The 22,625-nt window shown below is 41.6% G+C and overlaps 1 protein-coding gene across 2 annotated transcripts in view; it reads right to left on the bottom strand.

Annotated features, from left to right (window-relative positions):
* The window catches only part of MSH3 (mutS homolog 3), a 179,010-nt gene that overhangs the window by 78,897 nt on the left and 77,488 nt on the right, over positions 1-22,625 (bottom strand). For both annotated transcript variants that reach the window (XM_045020759.1, XM_045020760.1), the window contains exons 13-14: positions 15,703-15,835; positions 8,621-8,808 (exon numbers count right to left, since the gene is read on the bottom strand). In XM_045020759.1, coding sequence (XP_044876694.1) covers positions 8,621-8,808; positions 15,703-15,835 — 321 coding nt within the window. The remainder of the gene's footprint in view (positions 1-8,620; positions 8,809-15,702; positions 15,836-22,625) is intronic.

The following is a 22,625-nucleotide window of genomic DNA, read 5'->3' as shown; positions in this document are numbered from 1 at the left end:
AAGGGTTGTTACCCTTCCCTTTATATTTATGACAGGGTCTCATGCACTTAGCCCAGTGCCGTGAGCTGTTGCTCCGAGGCGGCGGTAGATGAGCAGTGCGAAGGAGGCATCGCCATGAATGGCGCTCCCCATGCACTCCAATAAGGCCACTGCACTGGTCACTGCCCGTGCTGCCAAGGCAGCACCGTTGACGTGGTCTCGGGTGCCCAGTGTTGCCAATGGGGTCTGAGCGAGGGGTTGAACCTCCCTTCTGTGCCAGAGGAATCCCCTTCCAGAGACCACAGTGGAGCCGTTGACACCTGAGTCTGCCTGCTGACTGTTGCCACCAAAGACCGGTGCCTGGAGCGAAAGGATCGGTGCCTGTATCAAGGAGACCAGTGTTGAAGCCGGGGTCACTGGAGATGTGACAGCGAGTCTCCCACTGGGCAGGCGACCGAGATCTGTGCTGAGAGGACAACCGGCAGGAGGGCGAATGGTGCTAGACAGGCATGGGATAAAAATGAGCACAACTAAGATACAGCTCACGTGGGTCAGTAGAGGTGCCGCAGGGAAACTGGACATAGAGATTAAGTAGCAGGAATAATCAGACTGGCAAGCTCATGTACCTTGGTGGCTGCATTATGGAAGACGGCAAGCTTGAATGCGAGATACAGTCTAGACTATGGAGTGCTGGGAGAGCATGGAGGTGTTCTTCATGACAAGTATACGCCACTGAGACTGAAAGACCAACTAAACAGAACAATGGTGTTTCCTGCAGCGTTGCATGGTGCACGAGCATAGGAAATTAGGAGACAGCAGATTCAACTTCTACAGGTGTTTGATGAGATGTCTGTGTCATGAAAGGAGTTACATGAAGAGACAGATTTTGAAATGAAAGTATTAGGATGGAAGTCAAAGTCCCTGATGTAGCTGATAAAATCCAAGAAGCGTGACTTTGTTGGTTTATATATAGAGAGAAGATGAACAAAGGGCACCTGGTGAAGACAGCATAATAGGAGAGGTTAGTAGAAAAGAGAGCCCAAGGAAAGCCAAGGAAGTGATGGATGGATTGCATCAAAGAAGATGGGAAGCAGGTGGACCTTAGTGACCTTGTGCACTAACAAAGATGGCTGATGCTTGCATGACAACCTGACTCCAGTCAGTACGATAAGGGGAAGAAGATTATTATGTCATAACTGTGAAATCTGATATCTGAAGAGAAAATAAATCCAGACGTGTTACAAACAAATAGTAAAAATAACTAAAAAACCCTACTTTATTGTACCCAACCCAACTTCCCTTTTCACAAAAACAACTTGAACTAGAGCCAATAGCCAAGAGGATAATGTTGAGATGAGCTCTGACTCGGAGCCTAATATAGATTTTATACAGGAGAAAGTAACACCTGCATTTTATAATACTGCATTTTTCAGAAACTCTTACTGCTGATTAGACCTATTTTCAGAGGAATTGTAGGAGAACGACAGCTGCTAGCCAGCTGCTGTCATTGCCTTGTGCCGTCGCCTACTGAAAACAAAAAGGGCAAATTTCCAAAAATGGCAACTGCAGATATTTAGGCACTTTTATAGTTTTAGAGTCAGTAATACTTTTCAAAAGAATTTTTAGGAATACAATATAAAATATAACAAAAACAACACCACACAGAGTGTCTATATATATACAAAATACATGATGAACTGTGGTAAAATACAGGTTTTACTGGCACAAGTATGAAACTCCTGCATAAGTTTGAAATGCATAACAAAGCCATGAGTGAGTTATCCTAGTTAACAAAGACAAATTCAAATAAACTATTTGCATTATGCTATGTGGTGATATTTTCTGTTTATATTCTTTTAGAGGAAACTTTGGATTTAGAAAAAACATTAGACTAACATTTTCATTGGTACTATTTTTTGAATTACTTCATCTACAACATCAAGCTGTCTTAGTTACCATGTACATAGTGATAGAAAAATAAGAACTAATATTTTTAAAACTTCTAAAAAGTAGCTATAGTAGAGCTTTTCCATAAATCAGGTATCATGATGATAAGGTCTTCTATCTCACACCCTGTCCGACATATAAATGAATGCTATATATCAACAGAAAACCTATAATCCCAGCTATCCAACAGGACACAGCAAGTGTTTCTAACCTTTTAATTCTCTAATTGCCCTTAAATCTATCACTGGTCCAAGAGCAAATATTGGCTGTCCTAGATTTTGGCTCAGTTAATTTTTCAATCCCTGCTGTGGAGAAAGATGAAAACATTTTTCTGTCAATTATTTTAAAATTAACATCTATTTTAAAAGTACTCCGAGATTTGGAATATGAAATGTAATCCTGTTAAAGACAGATTAACAGGCAAATTGTGAAGAGCAGGTCAAGACAGAAGGTGCAAAATAAATAAAAATTAATTTCAGGGCAGCTTATTTTGTTTGAAGCAAGGGATTTATTGTATTAATGTGCTGCCCAAATATGGTATAAATAATTATATAGCACTTCAAAGCATTTCACAAACTAAGTCTCATAACACGCCTATGAGGTAAATAGTATGTCCACTTTACAGATATGGAACCTTCACAGAAAGGTTGAGTGAAATTTGCCCAAGGACACACAGGAAGTTGGGGCAGAGCTGGACACAAAACTTGGAGGACACACAATTCCAGGCTCATAATGTCCATTCTATAAACATATTATGCACAAAAAGCTACACTGAAAGAATTATTCAAGTTTTAAAGTCAAGCTCTCAAAACTGGTGAGGAGAGCAAAGGGAAAGCATTGAGAACACAGGAGAGACTGTCTCCCTTCTCTGAGTTCCTGTGCCTGGCATCAGAATGCCATCTGGAACTCAGGAGAAGCAATTGCAGGGACAGTCCTGCTTAGCCCCTGCATCCCGAAGTTGGAACACGCTCAGTTGTTTTGTGGGGCTAGTGTATGAACAGTCCAGTCAGCACACAGGCGCTGTAAGGGGATGGAGCATGCTAGGCACAGGCAGTATTTTCAGAAAATTTAGCTGCTGCCATACTCAAAAAAGTACCTACTAAGCACTTGTGAACTGAGAAAAGGCTCATAACCTGACCTTATTTGGACGAATTTTCCCAGTGATGGGGAAAAGGCATGTCCCTCACCCCACAGCAACCCTCTCTGACAAATTTAAAGTCTCTGCTACAACATATGAAGCTTCTCAGCAAAATGGTTGTAAGAATTTTTTTTTCCACATGGACAAACAATGTATTTTTCCCCTAACCATATTCTCAGGAACAGCTGAACCATTCTGGGTGAAACTTTCCAAAAATACTGCACCTGAAACATACACCCAGCATGGAAAATTTCAGCCTGAATGGTGGGTAAGATAATATCGTTTATTGGACCAATTTCCATTGGTGAGAGAGACAAGCTTTTGAGCTCACATAGAGCTCTTCCTCAGGTCTGGGAAACGTACTAAGGCCTGGTCTACACTAGGACTTTAATTCGAATTTAGCAGCGTTAATTCAAACTAACCGCTCAACCGTCCACACCAGGAAGCCATTTAATTCGAACTAGAGGGCTCTTTAGTTCGAATTTGGTACTCCACCCCGGCAGGTGGAGTAACGCTAAATTCGACATGGCTAGTTCGAATTAGGCTAGGTGTGGATGGAAATCGAACTTAGTAGCTCCGGGAGCTATCCCACACTGCACCACTCTGTTGACGCTCTGGACAGCAGCCCGAGCTTGGATTATCTGCCCAGCCACACAGGAAATGACCCGCGAAAATTTGAATTCATTTTCCTGTCTGGGCGGTTTGAATCTGACGTTCTGGTTGCATATCGGGGCGAGCTCCGCAGCACCGGCAGCAATGCAGAGCTCTCCAGCAGAGGAGTTCATGTAATCTCTGAATAGAAAGAGGGACCCGGCATAGACTGACCGGGAACTCTTGGATCTGATCGGTGTGTGGGGCGAGGAGTCTGTGCTTTCGGAGCTGCGCTCCAACGAACGGAATGCAAAGACCTACGAGAAGGTCTCCAAAGCCATGATACAGACTGAGGATACAGCCGTCATGCAACGCAGCGCCGCGTGAAAATCAAGGACCCCAGACAAGGCTACCAAAAAATCAAAGCGGCCAACGGACGCTACGGAGCCTGCCACCACTGCCCCACCAGTGACCATGGACTCTGATGATGGGACAGTGTCGACGGACAGTTCCTCGACGATGTTCACGGACGGGGAAGATGAGGAAGGGTTTGTGGAGGACGAGGCAGGCGACAGCGCTTACAACGCTGGTTTCCCCGACAGCCAGGATCTCTTCATCACCCTCACGGAGATCCCCTACCAACCCTCCCCGGCCAGGAACCCGGATCCTGAATCAGGGGTAGGAGCAGTCGGTAAGTGCTTTAACCATGTTAACTTTTATTCTTAATATAACAGGAATCTGAAGTGTGTGAAAAGGAGGTCTCTGTATATATGGTGATAGAACAGAAATCCTCCTGGGAGAACGCCACGAAGCTCTCCTGCCGTTAATCGATAAGCATCAGCAGGAGGTTCCTGGGGAGAGCTGTCTTATTGGGTGCTCCGTGATAGCACACTTTTCCGCGCAAGGCTTTCATGCGGTATTCAGGGAGCACTGCCTCCCAGAGCACGGCTGCATAGGTCCGTGGTTCGTGCTAGATTTCACACAGCATGCGCTCTCTATCTCCTTCAGTGCCTGTCCTCACGGTGATCTCGCTCGGAGACTCCTGCATCTAAGTAGGGGAAGAAATGTTACGTTACGCCTGGTCCAAAGTATTTTTAATAAATAAACGGACAGACGGCATAGCACAGACTCAGCACGCAGCTGCGTGACGAGCGTAACGGAAAGCCAAAGAATCAAATGGACGCTCATGGAGGGAGGGGGGAACGAGGACGCAAGGTATCCCACAGTTCCTGCTGTCTCCGAAAAGCATTTGCATTCTTGGCTGATCTCCAAATGCTTCTAGGGTCAAACACAGTGTCCGCGGTGGGACGGGGCATAGCTCGGCAATTTACGCACCCCCCGACCCCCAGAAGTTAAAGGGAAAACAATCCTCTGTTGACTCTTTTACATGTCACCGTATCTGTACTGAATGCTGCAGATAGACGCGATGGTGCAGCACTCAACACCAACATCCTTGCTCCCCCCACGCTATGGATGGCTGATGGTACAAAACGATGGAAATCCATCCTCATCATCAGCCTATTGGCACATGGGGCAGTGCAAAAGGGCTGGTAATCATGACAACCGTACCAACTTGCTTGGGACCGGTCGGTCAAGGCCGCCTGTTGCTAATTTTTCATGGTAGATGGTGCAGTATGGCTGGTAACCGTCCTCATCATTGCAACAGGGGGCTGAGATCCATCAGCCCCCACCCTTCATTGTAAAGAAAAGATTCAATTGCCCCTGGACTAGCAGAGGGATGAGTGGCTCCCTCCTCCACACCCCTTAATGTCATCTCTGGACTATCATTGCAGCTGGAGGCTTCCTTCCACTCATTTCTCACAAACGACTACCTGTGTCTTATTCATGCATTCTATATTACTTCATCACACAAGTGGGGGGACAATGGTATTGGAACCCAGGAAGGCTGGGGGAAGAACGGAATGAACAGCTGGGGTTGTTTCAGGAGCACACCCTGTGAATAGCGTTCAGCTCAAAATTTATGCAGGATTGGACAGAGAGCAGCTGTGGTCTCTGGTTGTATGATACAGTGGTTCTCTAGTACACTTGCACATAATCTAGGCAGGATTGATTCTATTTTTAGATACCCAAAAAGGAGGGATTGACTCGGGGAGTCATTCCCAAATTTTGCTTTTGCGCCCCTGGCTGATCGACCAGGGGCACTTATGACAGGGCATTTCATGGAAAACGTGATCGAAATGATTGTCTGCCCTTGCTTTCCCGGAGGAAGGAATGACTGGCGACATTTACCCAGAATCCACCGCGCAAATGATTTGTGCAACAGCAGGCACAGGGGTCTCAACAAAAAATTCACAGAGACAGCCTAGACTCAGTTAATTGTTCGCAAAAAAGTATCATTGCAAGGAATTAACTAACTGTTTCCCATCTCACAGCTTCCACTGTCTCCAGACCTTCCACAGCATCCACCTCGCAGAGGCTGGCGAAGATTAGGCGGCGAAAGAAAAAGACAAGGGACACGATTTTCGATGAATGTGTGGGCTGCTACCTAGCCGAGGCGGACCAGCAGAGGCAGTGGAGGGAGAAAGTCTCTCTGTACCAGCGCTCACACAGCGAATGGGAGGAGAGGTGGCGTGAGGAACACAAGCAGGCGACTCAAGCAATGCTTGTACTACTGAGGGAGCAAACGGACACGCTCCGGCGACTTGTGTATGTTCTGCAGGTCCGCTGCAGGACAGAGCCCCCGGCAGTATCTCTGCAACCGCCCTCCCCCGCCACAAAGTCACATACCCCCCTCACCCTAAATAACCAGGAGGATGCCCGCCCTGGGCCGTGAATACTGTCACTGCACCCCAGCAGAGTGCTCAAGTAACCAAAAGCTCTCATACCCTACGTTTGCATAAGTCCTTCCCTTCCGGACTCAAACAAGTCCCAATCCCAGTCCCATCCCATAACTGTGTACTTAAGTAATAAAAATACTTTGCTGTTAAGTACTGTTTCCGTCGTGTTTCCTCACTGAAGACTGTGTTTGAATGGGGTGCGTGGGGAAGTGCGTTGCTAATTGCATAGGACAGGCACCTTTCGCAGGGTACAGACACGGGGGCCGGATCAGCAGCGGGTAACACACACAGTGCAGTCAGCAGGCACCGTGGTCGGTATGGGAGGTGGTTTCCAGGTTCTGTGTGGGCGGTGGGGATTTGACTTTTTAGCGGGGGAGGTCGGGTACAGATCTTATACAGCGGTCCTTGTTGTGGACCGCTGAGTCACGCAGCAGAGGAATCTGTATCCGTCCTCCTCCGCCACAAGGCCACATAGCCGCCCGCACACAGAATCCCAAAAAGGAGGGATGGCAGGCTCCGTTGAAACAAGCAGTCCAGCAATGCGGACCGCTGTAGGAGCAGGAGCCTGTCATTTCTTAAGTTTAGAGGCGGTCTTTACATCAGCGCACACCCTACCCACCGCAGTCTGCGTTCCAGTTTCGACCCTTTAACGAAAAGTCATGAATAAAGAAACCTCTCCTCAGTAACAGTGTGACATGTATTTTATTTTTACACGTGTCTTGGAAGTGGAGGAAACGGGGAGAACGGGGTATTTAACCGAAGAGGAGAGTCAACAGTAACTGGGTAAAGAAACAGGGGCAGGTTCAGCTTCTCTGTAAAGAAACTGAACAGTCACAGGTCACGCTGCTCGCTGCTCGCTGGTATTTGAAGAGTTCCTTGTCGCTGTCCCAGGCGCCTGTATAGGGCTTCATGAGCAAGTGCATTAGCGGGCAGGCTGGGTCACCGAGGATCACTATAGGCAAATGCACATCCACAACAGTTATTTCGTGGTACGGGAAGAAACTACCTTCCAGCAGGCGTCTGAGCAGCCCACAGTTCCTGAGAACACATGCATCAGGAACCTTGCCCGGCCATCCGACGTTCATGTTGGTAAAACGTCCCCTATGGTCCCCCAGTGCTTGCAGAACCATTGAAAAGTAGCCCAATTTCTCAGCAGCTGAATGTGGAAGAGGTGGACGATAAAGTGCGAGGAGGAGAAAACGGCGAGGATCGCAGCGGGCTCCATGCTTGCAGTGCTGTGGCGTCCACGCTGTCACTGACCAGAAAAGTGCACGAACAGATTGCCCGCAGGCGCTTTCAGGGAGGGAGGGAGTGAGGGCGTGATTGACGGTTCAATGACGACAGTTACCCAAAACCACCCTCGACACATGTTTTCCCCCAGCATGCATTGGGGGGAAATCCCAGAATTCAAATGGGCAGCGGGGACTGCGGGAACTGTGGGATAGCTTCCCACAGTGCACCGCTTTGAAAGTCGACGCCGGCCCCGTGAATGTGGACTCAGAAGTTCGAATTAGTGTATTTAGTATGGATACACAAATTCGACTTCATAAGGTCGAATCCACAAATTCGAATTAAGTAGATTCGAAATAGTCCTGTAGTGTAGACAAGGCCTAAGAGTGTCACAGCTCAGTATAAGATGGAACAGATTGTTTAGCATAAGTAGTTAACACCTATGTCAATCTGTTCCATCTTGTATTGAACTTTGTCACTCGTAGTACATTTCCCAGACCTGAGGAAGAGCTCTGTGTGAGCTCAAAAGCTTGTCTCTCTCACCAACGGAAGTTGGTCCAATAAAAGATATTATCTTACTCTCCTTATCTCTAATATCCTGGGACCGACATGGCTACAACACTGCATAGGTACCCTGAATGGTTTAAGTTTGGCAAAATTATAAGCAACCAAAAACAAGTTTTTTAATGGAAAGTGTCAGGCAACCTTACATATATGTGATTCTACCTATGCCAGCTATAATGTACATTTTGTATTTATATATTACATAAATAAGGTAGATTAACCAACATATACAATTCATGTATATATCAATATATGTTGTATTTATATATTACATAAATAAGGTAGATTAACCAACATATACAATTCATGTGTATATCAAGTAAGTTCAGTAAGAAAGACTACAAGGCATGAAAGAACTGTTTTCTTTACTTACTTGGCCGCTTCTTCATTAAGTATCTTTAAGTAATGTTTCACGGGGCAGAGGAGCTCAGGAATTTCCAAGAGGGCCATCTGCAGTAAAGGAGCTTTCACTTGGGAACGTATAGCTGGAAACAGTGCTTGGAGTTCTGTCTCCAGGCGAGACAAAGTGCTGACTATCAAGAAGAACTCTTGAGTTGAACACTGAAAGTGGAAAAAGTTTTAGTTTAAATTGTTACAACATTGTATGTTCCAGGATACCCACGTTACATCTTCTTTAAATTAAACAACGTTCACAGTTCTTTTTACATATTGAAATATTACTTGATGATCTTATGTTCAAACGATAAATCTGATGGATTAATGACATATTTATTATTTGTTACTTATTACAGCACCAAAGCGGGGCCCTATCGTGCTAAGCACTGTATAAACATGGAGTAAGAGAGAGTCCCTCCCCCAAAGATCATATCATCTAAATAGACAAGACAGACAAAGGGTGAGGAAAAGGGATATAACATACAAGCAGAATGAGCAGTGATGAGGGAGCAAAAGGGGTTTGCAGCAAACAACCAATAAGAATAATGAAGAGAACGTCAAGAGTGAAAACGGCAGAAATCAGTCTGATGCCATCATCAATATCCAACAGTCCCTGCTTAAATTGCTCCTGGAGCAACTCTTACCAGATTTAGTCTCAAGCTGGCTCCCCCCAGCAGTTTCTAAAATCATTTATGAAGGCATCAAAGGGTGTGAAGATATGCTGCATAACGATCAGAAAATCTTCCTATTAGACTTTGTTAAGAAGTATGTAAAAGAGTGTATAGTATCTGAAGGAACATGGAGTAGGCAAAGTCAGCAAAGGCATTTACAACATTGAGAAGGGAAGCTTTGCAAAGAGCTGCAGAGCTACAAATATAAATATTGGAGATACCAGAAGATAATGCTCAGAAACCATCCATCAGTTTCTCAAACAGATAAAATATCCCAAGATATTTGCATGTAAACATTTATGGACTCTGATTATATAGAGACAACTAATTATACATATAAAACCACAAAAGAGATGCTTTATTTTCATATTGGTTTATGAAAAGATTATATATGAGACAACTAATTTTCTCATTGGATCACTTATAGCTCTCTGTATGAAGCGAAGATTATATTCTGGTTGGTCCATATCATCTTTTCAAAAAGGGAAAGCATCCACAGCCCTCCCTTAAAAACTGAACAAAATAATTTCTAGTGCTTTCAACAAATTGCTCCCTACAAGCTAAACACAGAGAGGGTAATTGATTTTTTCAGATGGCTTCTGAGGAGCATTCCTACCGGAAATAAAGACTTATCACTGAGAACTATCTTACTCATTCTTTTTTTAATGTGTTACTGAAATCAGAATGAGATTACAGCTATATCACCACAAGCCTGATCTAAAGTTATCTTTAAAAGGAAGTTTCTGCGTATCTCGAGAGACTAGTTCTTACCTTAAATTCTACAGCTCAGTTTATCTATATACTGTTTATCTATATATTTTTTTCAGTTAATATGAAATTAAGACTTTTATACTTTTATTTCCTTTTTGCAAGGTGAGTATTAGGTTATCCTAAATTAATACTTATCTGAGTATATAACCAAGTCATAAAACTCTGTAAATTAATTACATGGATATTTGTACATGTATTTCATTAACAAGTTTCAAATTAATTGTCAACAATTTGGTATCAATAAATGACTCAGAGTACTGAGTCTGCAAAATTCACTATGCTCATTTATCATAAAAATGTAACAGGAATCTTTACAACTCACATGAGAGTGACAGTGTCTTAGACAATTAATACAAGATTGAATTAATTAATTATAAGGTTTTTATGTTTGCTTTAATATTTGGTCTATTAGATATATTTTTAAATGATCTTTTTTATTTGATACATTTTTTGAATGTATAGTTTTAATACCCCTTGCTATGTGATATATTGTATATAATTTACACAAGTTATCTTTGGGTTTTATTTAAACCAAACAAATAACTTTCCAAATTCCCTCACTTCATTTCTTTTTCTTTAGCCTTCCTATATATTCGCATAGCCCAGAAAGACAAAAGCAAAAAAAAAAAAATCTAACTATCTATCTATATTTATATTTATTTATCTATCCATTTGAAATTTGTTCTATCATGTGAATCAGAAAATACAGGTTTTCTGTACAGGATGCCCCGAAGAGAGGCAGAGGTCTGTTGGATGCTCTCCTTGGGTACATCTACACAGCAGTTAAACACCCGCAGCTGGCCTGGGTCAGCAGGCTCAGGCTGAGGGGTTGTGAAATAGATTTGCAGAATTTCAGGCTCAGGCTGGATCCTGAGCTGTGGGACCCCGCAAGTAGGTAGGGTCCCAGAACTTGGGCTCCAGCCCAAGCTCAAATGTCTACAAAGCAATTTTTAGTTCCACAGCCTGAACCTTGTGAGCTCAAGGCAGCTGACCCAGGCCAGCAACAGGTCTATTATTCCAGTGTAGACATACCCCTTGTGACTTGATGGTATGGTATAAGTTACAGATGGAAAACACCTATTAGTTTATCTCCATGCAACTGCCAGATTGTTCTCTATGGTATATTTCATAATGTTTTTGTGTAGTCTAATTTTTTGTTCAGTCTTGCAACACTAAAAAACCAAAGAAATGGTGTTTTTGCCAATTTTCTTAGGAGCCTAATTCACAGTCTACTAAATCTCACTGAGTGGAAGTTTTGTGATATATTCAACCTAAATATTCCTTTTCTTAAATAAATCCCAGTACTTCTAGTCATGTTCCTTTGCATTCACACTAAATAGCTCCTCTGCCTCCTTGCTATTAACAATTTTCAAATCCGTGTAGCCTTATGTATTCCTCTAGTCATCATTTAACCAAGCTAATAATCCTTTGTCAAAGCAATCCACCCTGCCTCCTGAAGATATCTGTTGATCTTTCCACTCACTGCAACTTATCAACATCTTTCTGATAATGTGGTATTATCTCACCCCATCATGTAAACACAGTGAAAACAAAACAAAACAAATAATGAAATGACCCTTGAAGTCAACATTCACAGAAAATCTCTGATATACAGACTAAATAAATACCCAACTTATGCATGGAATCAAAATTCAAGGTAAAACATGGGGTGGAGAAAAAACAAGCTGAAGTCGTCAGACAATGGATAAGATACTCAAGGATGCCTTATGACTAATTAATACGTTCATAGGTGGAGCAAAAACTGATGTCCAACCATGCAGATACTGCAGTAGATTCTTGATGAATGCTACAAAGGGAGTAACAACAGTAGAACAAAGCATGGAAGGCATAGACAATCGAGCTAATATTAATTACAAGAGTAACTTCTTGGCCCTATGTCATTTAACATTTTTATCAGTGACCTGGAAGAAAACATAAAATCATCAATGATAAAGTTGGTACATGACACAAAAATTTGGGGAGTGGTAAATAATTAAGATGACAGGTCACTGACAGAGCAATCTGAATCACTTGATATGAGGATCACACACAATATGCATTTTAATACAGCTAATTGTAAATGTCTACAACTAGGAAAATGTCCACATCTAGTCCATACTTATAGGACGGGAGACAAAGTGGACAGGGGAAAAAAATGATTTTTTTTTAAATAAAGGAATCCGATTTTTAAAAATAATTTAAAACTGATTTTTAAATTTAAATTCTAATATGTTTTTATTTTTAAAAATAAACCTGTTTAAAATTAAATCTGAATTTAATTAAAAATATATTAAGGCCTAAACTACTTATAAATTTTGTTGTCAATATGAACATATGAACATGTTTTGTATCCAAAATATTTAAGGTTGTTTTGTTTAATAAAAATAAAATGTTATATGCTGTTGTGTGTGTTTAATTAATTTCCAGTTACCAAAGACTCAAAGAGCTCTATCTATTTAATTTAACAAAGAGAAGTGAGACTTGATTACAGTCTTAATCTACATGGAGGGAACAAATATTTAATAATGGGCTCTTCAATATAGCAGAGAAAGCTATAACATGATCTGGTGGCTGAAATTTGAAGCTAGACAAATTCAGACTGAAAATAAGGCGTAAATTGTTGACAGTGAGATTTATTAACCATTTGAACAATTTACCAAGGGTCATGGTGGATTCTCTAGCACTGAAAATTTTTAAATCGAGATTGGATGTTTTTCCTAAAAGGTATGCTCTAAGAATTATTTTGGGGAGTTTTAAGGCCTATGTTATACGGGAGGTCAGACTAAATGGTCACAGTGGTCCCTTCTGGCATTGGAATCTATGAATCTAGATTCCTGCCTGATCACATACTGTCCAAGAGTGTGAATCCACTGGGATTGGTATCTGTGGAGAACTGAGCTTTTCAATACTAATTTATTGTTAGCAAGCTTATAGGTAAATAGTTTCTGAGAGATAATGAAAATACCCCTTATTTACCTACTCAGGTTGTTACTGCATAGTACTCTGGTTTGATTTTAGCAACAATGCTGAAAAATGACAGTTAAATATGATACCTTTGAAAAACTGGTTCATTTAGACTATAAATTGGAACCGAAATGTAAATGTAATACTGAAAAAATTGGGCTCCATGTAAGTGGGATTCAATCTTCAACAGTTTTTTTTTCAATGAAAGATAACACTCATCTTTATTATAAATCAGAAGCTTTGAAAAACAGTAAGAAAAATAAATAATGTATATGAAGTAGGTTTGGTGGAGGTCAGCATCTGTTAAAGATCCTCCCAAGATTACACAATGATAATTTTAAACTAACTTTGAACCACCTTTAGTATTAACTAGAAATCCATTAAACACTAGAACAATAACTCATAGCTAAGGCTACATTTTAGTTATGGGTATTTTTTTTGAAAAGTCATGGACAGGTCACAGGCAGTAAACAAAAATTCATGACCCATGACCTGTCCATGACTTGTACCATATACCCCTAACTAAAACTTGGGCCAGAGGGCCACAAGTGCTCTCGGGGGGTGGCCCAATACCACTGCTGGTGCTGGGGACAGGGGCAGGTGGCAGCATGTGGCCCGGGACCCCCACTGGTGCTGGGGGAGAGTTAGAGAGGCTGGCAAGGCTCCCTACCCAGCTCTGCGCAGCTCCCCGGAAGCGGCCGGCATGTCACTGCAGCTCCTATGGGGAGGGAAGGCCAAGGGGCTCTGCTCACTGTCCCCACCATGAGCTTTGGCTCTGCAGCTCCCATTGGCCGGGAACTGCAGCCAATGGAAGCTGCAGGGACGGTGCCTCCAGCTGGAGGGACGGTGCCTTGGAGTTGCAGGGACATGCCGGCCGCTTCTGGAGACAACCCTCCCTCTCCCCTCCCGCCCCCACACACACAGGTAAGCGCTGCCCCGCACCCCAACCCTGAGCCCCCTCCCCAATCAAACTGACCCAACAGCGGCTGGCACAACTGGCCCAGGGGCTGCCTGATCTGCTCAAGCAGCCCTGGAGCCAGCCATACGGGCTGCTGCAGAAGTCACAAAAAGTCACAGAATCCATGACTTCCGTGACCTCCATGACAGACATGGTCCCGGACAATGGCTGTGAACAATGGCAACCTCTCAACCAATGCTGAAAATGGTTTGGCTGCTGTTGTGCAGAAAGTGTGCAAGACACCATATCGATGTGCAATGTCTAGTGCTCTTTCTTGAATACTGTTAAAAACAGTACACTAGCAGCAAAACTGTTTTCAACAAACCCTGAAAGCAGGTCAGAGAGATCCACTGCTCACTGCCACTGTCAACTATAGGTTATCATCCAAGTGAAAAGCTTTTCAAATGAGAAAATGGGACCTAAAAATGCTCTTTATGTGACTGTACAATATCACGCCTCTCGAATTCTAATTGCTACCTTTGGGTCTCTTAATGATGGTATACTATTTTTGGTTTAGAAAAAGTGAAGTATTTCATTGTAGGGCCATTGCATTCATTTTTTTCCTCTGTGACTGCTCATGTTAACCAGGCTAGAAAGGAACAATTATTTAAATCTGCATTTAATATTGTTGATCTAAAAAATTTGTGATGTTTTTGCCTTGGATAAATGCAGTTGCCACTGAAACTTCTGCATATCACAGACTGAGTTAATGTGATCCAGGAATAGCTGGATTTGAACCAGCTTTTTCTAGTGGATTAGTATTTTTTTCCTGCAATATATTCAACTAATTTAGAAATAAGAGAAGTGCCCTGCACTCTTGTGATTTAGACCCAACCATGCAGAGCACTGCATATGGGTAGTCCTCTGCAGTCACCCACAGAAATCCACTTATCTCTGCATGGGCATAACACATTGTAGGATTGGGACACTAAATAGTTATTCAAGTGCTGACTTTCAAATTTTGAAAAAGACTTCTCTTTTTCACCACATCATCTATTGAAATTATAACTTTGCTATCCCTCTGCCCACTTATTTTATTTTATCCAAAATGAATTGCCAACCTCTCTAAATATAATGGGGAAATAAAAGAACATGAAGTACAGCACACATGCTATTAGTACATTAATCTGCTTCAACTAAGAATCAGCAGTGTCTCATTACAAGTAATTTTATTAAAATGTTCAAGCAAGATCTAAATTAAAGAATTTATAAACATTAACATTCAACTGAAAACAGTAACAGTTAACTACAGCAAAGTGGTTTTCACTTATGATGTGATTTTAGATAAACATACACCATTTAAAATGTGTTGCTTTAGGGAACAACTGAATACATATGATTCCTCGCCTGCTAATGTACCCAACAGATATCATATGACCAAAGAAATCTATATATTTTGCATCAGCGATATGACCAAAATTTGTAATTGTTATCTAATACTGCTACGGCATTTCTGCTTAAAACAATATATTATCGATCCAATTGGTGTAAAACTAGACTCTACTGAAAGGAAAGAATGTTTGTTATTTTGTCTCTTGTCCTGTTATTGTGTGAAACTTAGCCTTAAAGTTAAGAAAAAGTAATTTGAAGTGGATATGTTTAAACATTTCCTGTAAAACTTATGAAAGCACATTTAAACATACTGATGAATATTTAGAAAACAGAGTTGGATGCATTTGATAGATAACTATTTACCTTTTTGTGATAAATACTACAGAGTCCTCTCTCTATGTCTGGCATCTTACACAGATGATTTTGAATATGACCAAACACACTGGATTCTGACAGGAGAATTTCAGACACAGCATCAAGTCGGGCATTTATTTCACTGTAAAACAACAACAATCATGAGATCTGTAATGAAAATTCCAACTTCTTTAATATGGTTGTCCAACATTTTGGACTATGGCTAAGACCATGCTATCATATTTAAAGTTACATAAAATGTTTAAGACATTACTTATATTTGAGCATGATTAAAATGATCAAAAATCTCAAACACATTCTGGGAATAATTTCCCCAAAGCTCCATGGGGTAGGGTTGTCAAGGTTGCCTACACACTTCTTGGGCCTCCACTGTTCTGGTTACACTGAATAGTGCAGAACAAGGAGCAGCATGTACAGTGATTCCCACTGGACTCTGTGTTCTGATGAATTGTGCCAGGCTCGCTTACAACTATGGCAAGCCCCATAGGCTATGGTGGTAGAGTTTATAACTTTAACGAGACCTACCATCTGGAGTTTACAGCACTTGCAAACCACATAGACTTTATCAGTGTATTTTATTACTTTAATGAAGCCTCAAATATGGTACTGCTCAGACTGAATAAAAGCTTGTTATTCTCCCCCACCACTCAAGAACCACATTTGAGCTTTCCATGGAAGTTCTAGGTTCCCCCGACACAACCTTTAGAAGTTGTGACTTTGGAGTAGAAGTGAAGAAATACAGGTCTGATAGAAGTTACATACAAACGCCGTTCTTACTCTTGGGTTTTAAGAGCATGAAAACAGTGCACGCACTTTAACCACTAAGGAAATTCTCAGGAAAAATAAATTTAAGGAATACTGACCATTGAGATTATAATTCCCTTTAAAATAATGTTTCTAAATTTTTTTAAAGAAATGTTAGAAACAAAAGAAACTTCCTTTCAAGTTTCCAGCTCTACCTCTGTTCCTATATCCCCAACTACTCTCCACGTTTGTGTTATACATCTCATTACCCTACCCCATCCACATTTCCAAAACAGATCAGAGTGCACCACAATCCACACATCTATATCAGTGGCGCATATCCTCTGCGGCACGATGGACATATTGACAACTTGCCAGGATACTAAAGGTTCCACCTAATTTGCATACAAGTCCCTGTCCAGATTAGGATAAAGGTGTTTAAAACAAAACAAAGACATGTTAGCTAACATATTTTAGTTTATTGGCATTTAAAACACTTATTAGCATCTCATCTTTAGGGGTGACCACAACCAGTCTTCTACAATTATACTGGACAGAATAATATTGAGGGATTTTTTTAAAGTATGGATGTTATCATTTATGCAGGATATTAAAGAGAAAAGGTGGGTGAGGTAGTATCTTGTACTGGACCTGAAGAAGAACTCTGTATAAGCTCCAAAGCTTGTCTCTCACCAACAGAGGTTGGTCCAGCAAAAGATATTGGTCACTGAGATTGTAACTTTTTGGGAAAGGGACCTATGTTTTGGTTTTTTTATTTCATTTATTTATTTATAAATAAAATTATTTATATTTATAAATTTTATAATTTATATTATAAAATTATTTATAAAATATAATTATTTATATTTATAATTATTTAAATTATTTATAAATAACCAATATGAAGATTGGTTTGTATATACCCAGCAATCTCAGGGTATCCTTGAGTCTTTTAGGGAATGGAACACTTTTTTCAGTATTTTCCACTTGAACAAGAGGTCTTGTATGGTGTCCTGGATCTCTCCCAATACCTCAGATGCTAACAACCAGACGGCTCACCTCATAGTCAGAGTTCTGACTATAAGTCTTATCTGAGACACCTCTAGCTTGACTGTAGGGTAGTCCAGCAACCATTTATCCTTCTCTGATAATCTCCTTTAACTCCTCCCTTGCATTTTTCATAAGCATGAAATTATGTTTGGCAAACAAAGCCTGACAGATTGCCACACAGATTTGCTGTGAGGTGGAGAAGTAGGTCTAGCTTTTTGCGGTCCTTGAGCATTAATTTAGATTTTTTTTCTGCTCTGCTGCAACTACCAATAACCCTGGATTTGGATGGAAATAAAAGCACTCAAAGTTTTTCAGGGGCATCTGTTAGCATTTTTCCATGCATTTGGATGTGTGTTGGATGGTGGCTGGAGTTCACAAGAGCCCTCCGAAGAAGTGAGCTGTAGCCCACAAAAGCTTATGCTCAAATAAATGTGTTAGTCTCTAAGGTGCCACAAGTACTCCTGTTCTATTTGTGGATACAGACTAACACAGCTGCTACTCTGAAAAGAGCCCTCTGTTCAGCTCTAATATGCCCTCATTTAAAGAGAGAACAATCTTGGCTGGGGTTGATGCAGTCAAGATGTCGAAGAGTTTTTGTCACTTCTCTTGTATGACCATTATTTTCACACCAAAGGTCTTCACAGTGCAAACTAGGAGATCCTGAAATGTCTTAAAGTCATTGACCACTAGAGTGCTGGGTGACAATGGTGACTCCTTCACTGGAGACCGGGTATGCAGTTATTCCTCCACTGCTCCTAGCTCTTGAATGCTGTCTGGCTCTAGTGTCAGTGGCCTGGATAGTGATGCCATGAGGGAGTCTGATCTCCTCCCCTTCCTGGATCTACAGGATGGGAACCCACCACAGGACACTTGAGATAATGGTCCGCAGCAGAGTCTGTATGGCCTGGTGTATGAGTAGTGGCCTTGTTGCGGCTAGTGGGCCCAATGCCACTTGTTTCTTTGTGGTGGTGCCCTGTGAGAAAGATCTCAGATCCTGACTTTAGATTCATTAGAAATATAAATATTTGGCTTTATGATGATCAGGAGAACCGCATGGTTAACTGCCTGCCGGGTGCCCAGGTTATGAATCTCTCAAGACATGTAGGACCTCCATGGTAGCATTGTCCGAAATGCTTCCAGTTTCATGTGCAGGGTCAGTTAGGCAGGCAGAACTGCAGGGCCTCAAAACATGGATGAGACAATGGTGTAGGGAGGAGGGGTTTAGGTTTATTAGGAACTGGGGAACCTTTTGAGAAAGGAGGAACCTATACAGGAAAGATGGCTCCATCTGAACCAAAATGGAACCAGGTTTCTGGCATATAAAATTTTAAAAAAGTCAGAGGAGTTTTTAAAGCACTGGGGGAAAGCCAACAGGAGGAGTTTTAAAGGGCTGGGGGAAAGCCAACAGTTGCAAAGCAGGACTCAGTTTGGACAAAGACATCCCATAAGGGAGGACCTGTTAAAGGGTTTTCTCTAGATCCCACTAAAGAAGAAAGAAAAGAAGTTGATAAAGAAGATAGGAATTGGAACCAAGGGTCAGGACCAGGTTATCTGGAGTTAGGCAAGCCAGAGGCAAAGCTGGACCCACAGGTGAAATAAGGAAGGAGCAAGGCTCAGAACAAGCTTGTGCAGGAGCTATCACAGTCGTAGGCCAACGTTTTGAGCAGCTGCTGAGTTGCTGCTTCTGGGCCTAAGGGCCAGTCTGCTGACTCCTCCAACCAATCAGGAAGTCTACTATAGGCCAGCTTTGTTTGTTAGGTTGCCCAGAGACTGGCTCTGCTGCAGGCCTGATTTGACACATCCTGTATAAACTGGAAGCTAGACTACAATTGCTCTGTTCATTCTGCCAATAGTGACTGGAGATTGCATCATCCCTATGCAGTCCAGAAATAAATCTTATCCCATTCATTACACATATGATGGCCACACCCCCCAAAATATTCCATAATCCCAAAAGGGAGCTGTATTTCCTCTCTCTCTCCACAGAGGAATAAAGAGCGCCAAAGTATGCAGGCCCACCCTAGCAGCCCTGTTTACACTTGAAGCAACATGAGAGTGCCAGTTTAAACTATTCACCTTCCACTTCCATCAGTTCATTTACCATATTACAAGAGGGTTTTCCCCTAATCTACAAGGTGTTGGCCATTCTGGTAGATTGAAATAAATTTACATTAGATTTACTTGAAAGGTTTTGAAACAAACTAATCTAAATGGAGTGCTATAACTTGATGCTTAATGTTTTAAGCATTGCAAGATTTGCTTATTAACACTGTTAGAATTACAGGCATAAGAAAAATTCAACCACATTTTGCTCATGAATTAATATGGTAGCTGGAAAAAATGCTTTTCTAGAAGAATACTTTTATACAAGGTATGCACCTAGTGATTATTTCATATATACATTTAAAGAAAAGAAACAACTGGGCCAACTTTCAAAAACAAAAAGGAAAGTAAAACTCAAATGTAATAGGGTGGCACCCACTTCTTGCAAGCATCCCTTCTGGTCGGGTGTGTCTACACTCTTTAAACAGTCCCAGCCCTGGTATTGGGCTATACCCCCAGGGCTTCCTCTCTGGAGGCGATGGTTTTGCCCTCTTGGTCTGTTCTGGTTCCAGCTCTCCAGCTGGGCCTCTCAGCAGTTCAGTTCCCCCTCCAAGGGTGTATTCTAGTTCAACTGTAGGCCACTTCCCCAGTGGCCTATGGGAGGGACCCAGGCCTGCCCACTACTCTGGGTCCCAGCCCAAGGACCCTAAGAATAGCAGCCACATGCCATTATGTCCCTTTATCAAAAATGCCTTCAATTCCAAGGGCCACTTCCCCATGACCCCAGCCTTCACCAATGCTTAACCCTTACCTCAGGACTCTTTTATGGTCAGGCCCCGCAGCCAGCTAGAAGCTCTTCCTCATTCCCCCAGCCACTGCCAACACTGAGTTTTCCATGGTGCTGCAGTTCCCTCTAGCCAGCCAGGAGCACCATCTGCACTCCTCTGGTTCCAGCAATGAACTGACTGTCTCTGGCTCTACAGCTCCTTTTTATACGGCCCTCCGGAGCCCTAACTGGCTGCTCCCTGAAGCCTCTCTAATTGGCTGCTTCCCCTGAAGCCACTGTACTGCTTGGAGGACTCCTCCTTTCCTAGGATGGGTGTGGCAGGACACAGAGGCCTCCAGCAAGGGGCCTTTGGGCCTAGTCCACCCTGTCATGCCACGTTATATCTTTTTGTGCAGCAGTCAGTTTCAAACAGTTTATCACCTAAATTATCAAGGGAAGTGGTGGATTCTCTCTCACCTGATGTCTTCAAATAAAACTGATTGCCTTTACAGAAGATGTACTTCAACCAAACAAGTTTTTGGGCTTAATATAGGGATAACTGGGTGGAATTTAATGGTTTCTGATACACAGGAGGTCAGACTACATGATCTAATGGTCTCCTCTGGGCTTAAATTCTATGAATTTATGCTCCTCCTGTTCTTCTGGACATTCAGTGTAAACTCTGCATGTAACACCAGCAGCAACAATCAACAATGCAGCAACTGCTCACAAATTTAGAGGCCATTTTCAGCAGAACTCAAATCTCAAGGATATAACTGACGTGCAACAGACAAAGCCATGTACCTAATGCAGACTGGATTGGTTGATAAAGGTTATGCAGCAATAAAAACCAAAGAGCACACAGTTAGAATCTACACAGTAGACTCAAGAGAACAAGTTTAACTTCTGCACAGCAACTGGTGAGAGTATACACTACAACTATTAGACGGAAAGGACATTGGACTATGTTAATGATGGTGATGAAATAACTGAATATTTTGAGTTTTTAGTTTTGGAGATTTATGAACTTTAATAGGCAATAATATCCACCTCAATTCAATTTTAAAGAAAAATAAAGAAAAGCAAAGAATAACATAAAACTACTACTGTGACTCCTTTCTGAATTAAAGATTGTTGGATTGCAAAAAGTACACTGTTAATTTATAAACATACACTACTCCAAAACAAAAGTCAACAGTTTTATTACATGAATGTATTTTAGAGGTAGATTTAAGCAAAAGAATTACATTTTGAAACATATTGTCACTTTATTTAAATAATGTATTACCTGTTCCGGTAATTGTATGGTTTAAATATGTAAACTAGATGCAGATATTCAAAAACAACCCTCCCTTCAGAGGTTAATAGGTACTTTAATCATCCTCACTTATGGTTATGTTACTGTAGCTCCAGTAATCTATCACAAAATAAGCATCCATACAGTTTGTTTGGTGTAATCCTCCAAATAAGAAAGGGCCAGGAGAACATCATCAAATATCAAATTATCTATTTTTTACCTGTAAACAAAACATGTTTTGCTAGATTTCTATTTCAAGAATCATAGATCTGGCAGGGACCTTGAGAGGTCTTCTAGTCCAGTCCCCTAAACTCAAGGCAGGACTAATTATTATCTAGGCCATCCCTGACAGGTGATTGTCTAATCTGCTCTTAAAAAACTCTGACAGAGATTCCACAACCTCCCTAGGCAATTTGTTTCAGTGCTTAACTACCCTGACAGTTAGGAAGTTTTTCCTAATGTCCAACCTAAACTGCCCTTGCTGCAACTGAAGCCCGTTGCTTCTTGTCCTATCCTCAGAAGTTAACAAGAACAATTTTTCTCCCTCCTCCTTGTAACCACCTTTTATGCACTTGCAAACTATCATGTGTGCCCCCTCGGTCTTCTCTTCTCCAGACTAAACAAACCCATTTTTTTCAATCTTCTATGTTTTCTAGACCTTTAACCATTTTTGTTGCTCTTCTCTGAACTTTCTTCAATTTGTCCACGTTTCCTGCAATGTGGCACCAAGAACTGAACACAGGCCTTATCAGTGCTGAGTAGAGTGGAAAAATCCCAGAATGATGTTCGGGGTTTTTTTTGTTTGTTTGTTTTTTTGCAACAGTGTTGCACTGCTGACTTATATTTAGCTTGTTTTCCACTGTAACCCCAGATCCCTTTCTGCAGTACTCCTTCCCAGGCAGTCATTTCCCATTTTGTATGTGTGTAATTGATTGTTTCTTCCTAAGCGAAGTACTTTGCATTTGTCTTTCTTGAATCATAAAATAAAATTCCATAAAGAATTTTCTTCCA

Source organism: Mauremys mutica, chromosome 6 (genome assembly GCF_020497125.1).
Source record: "Mauremys mutica isolate MM-2020 ecotype Southern chromosome 6, ASM2049712v1, whole genome shotgun sequence".
Classification (NCBI taxonomy): Eukaryota; Metazoa; Chordata; order Testudines; family Geoemydidae; genus Mauremys; species Mauremys mutica.
This window is presented reverse-complemented; position numbering and strand designations above follow the sequence as displayed.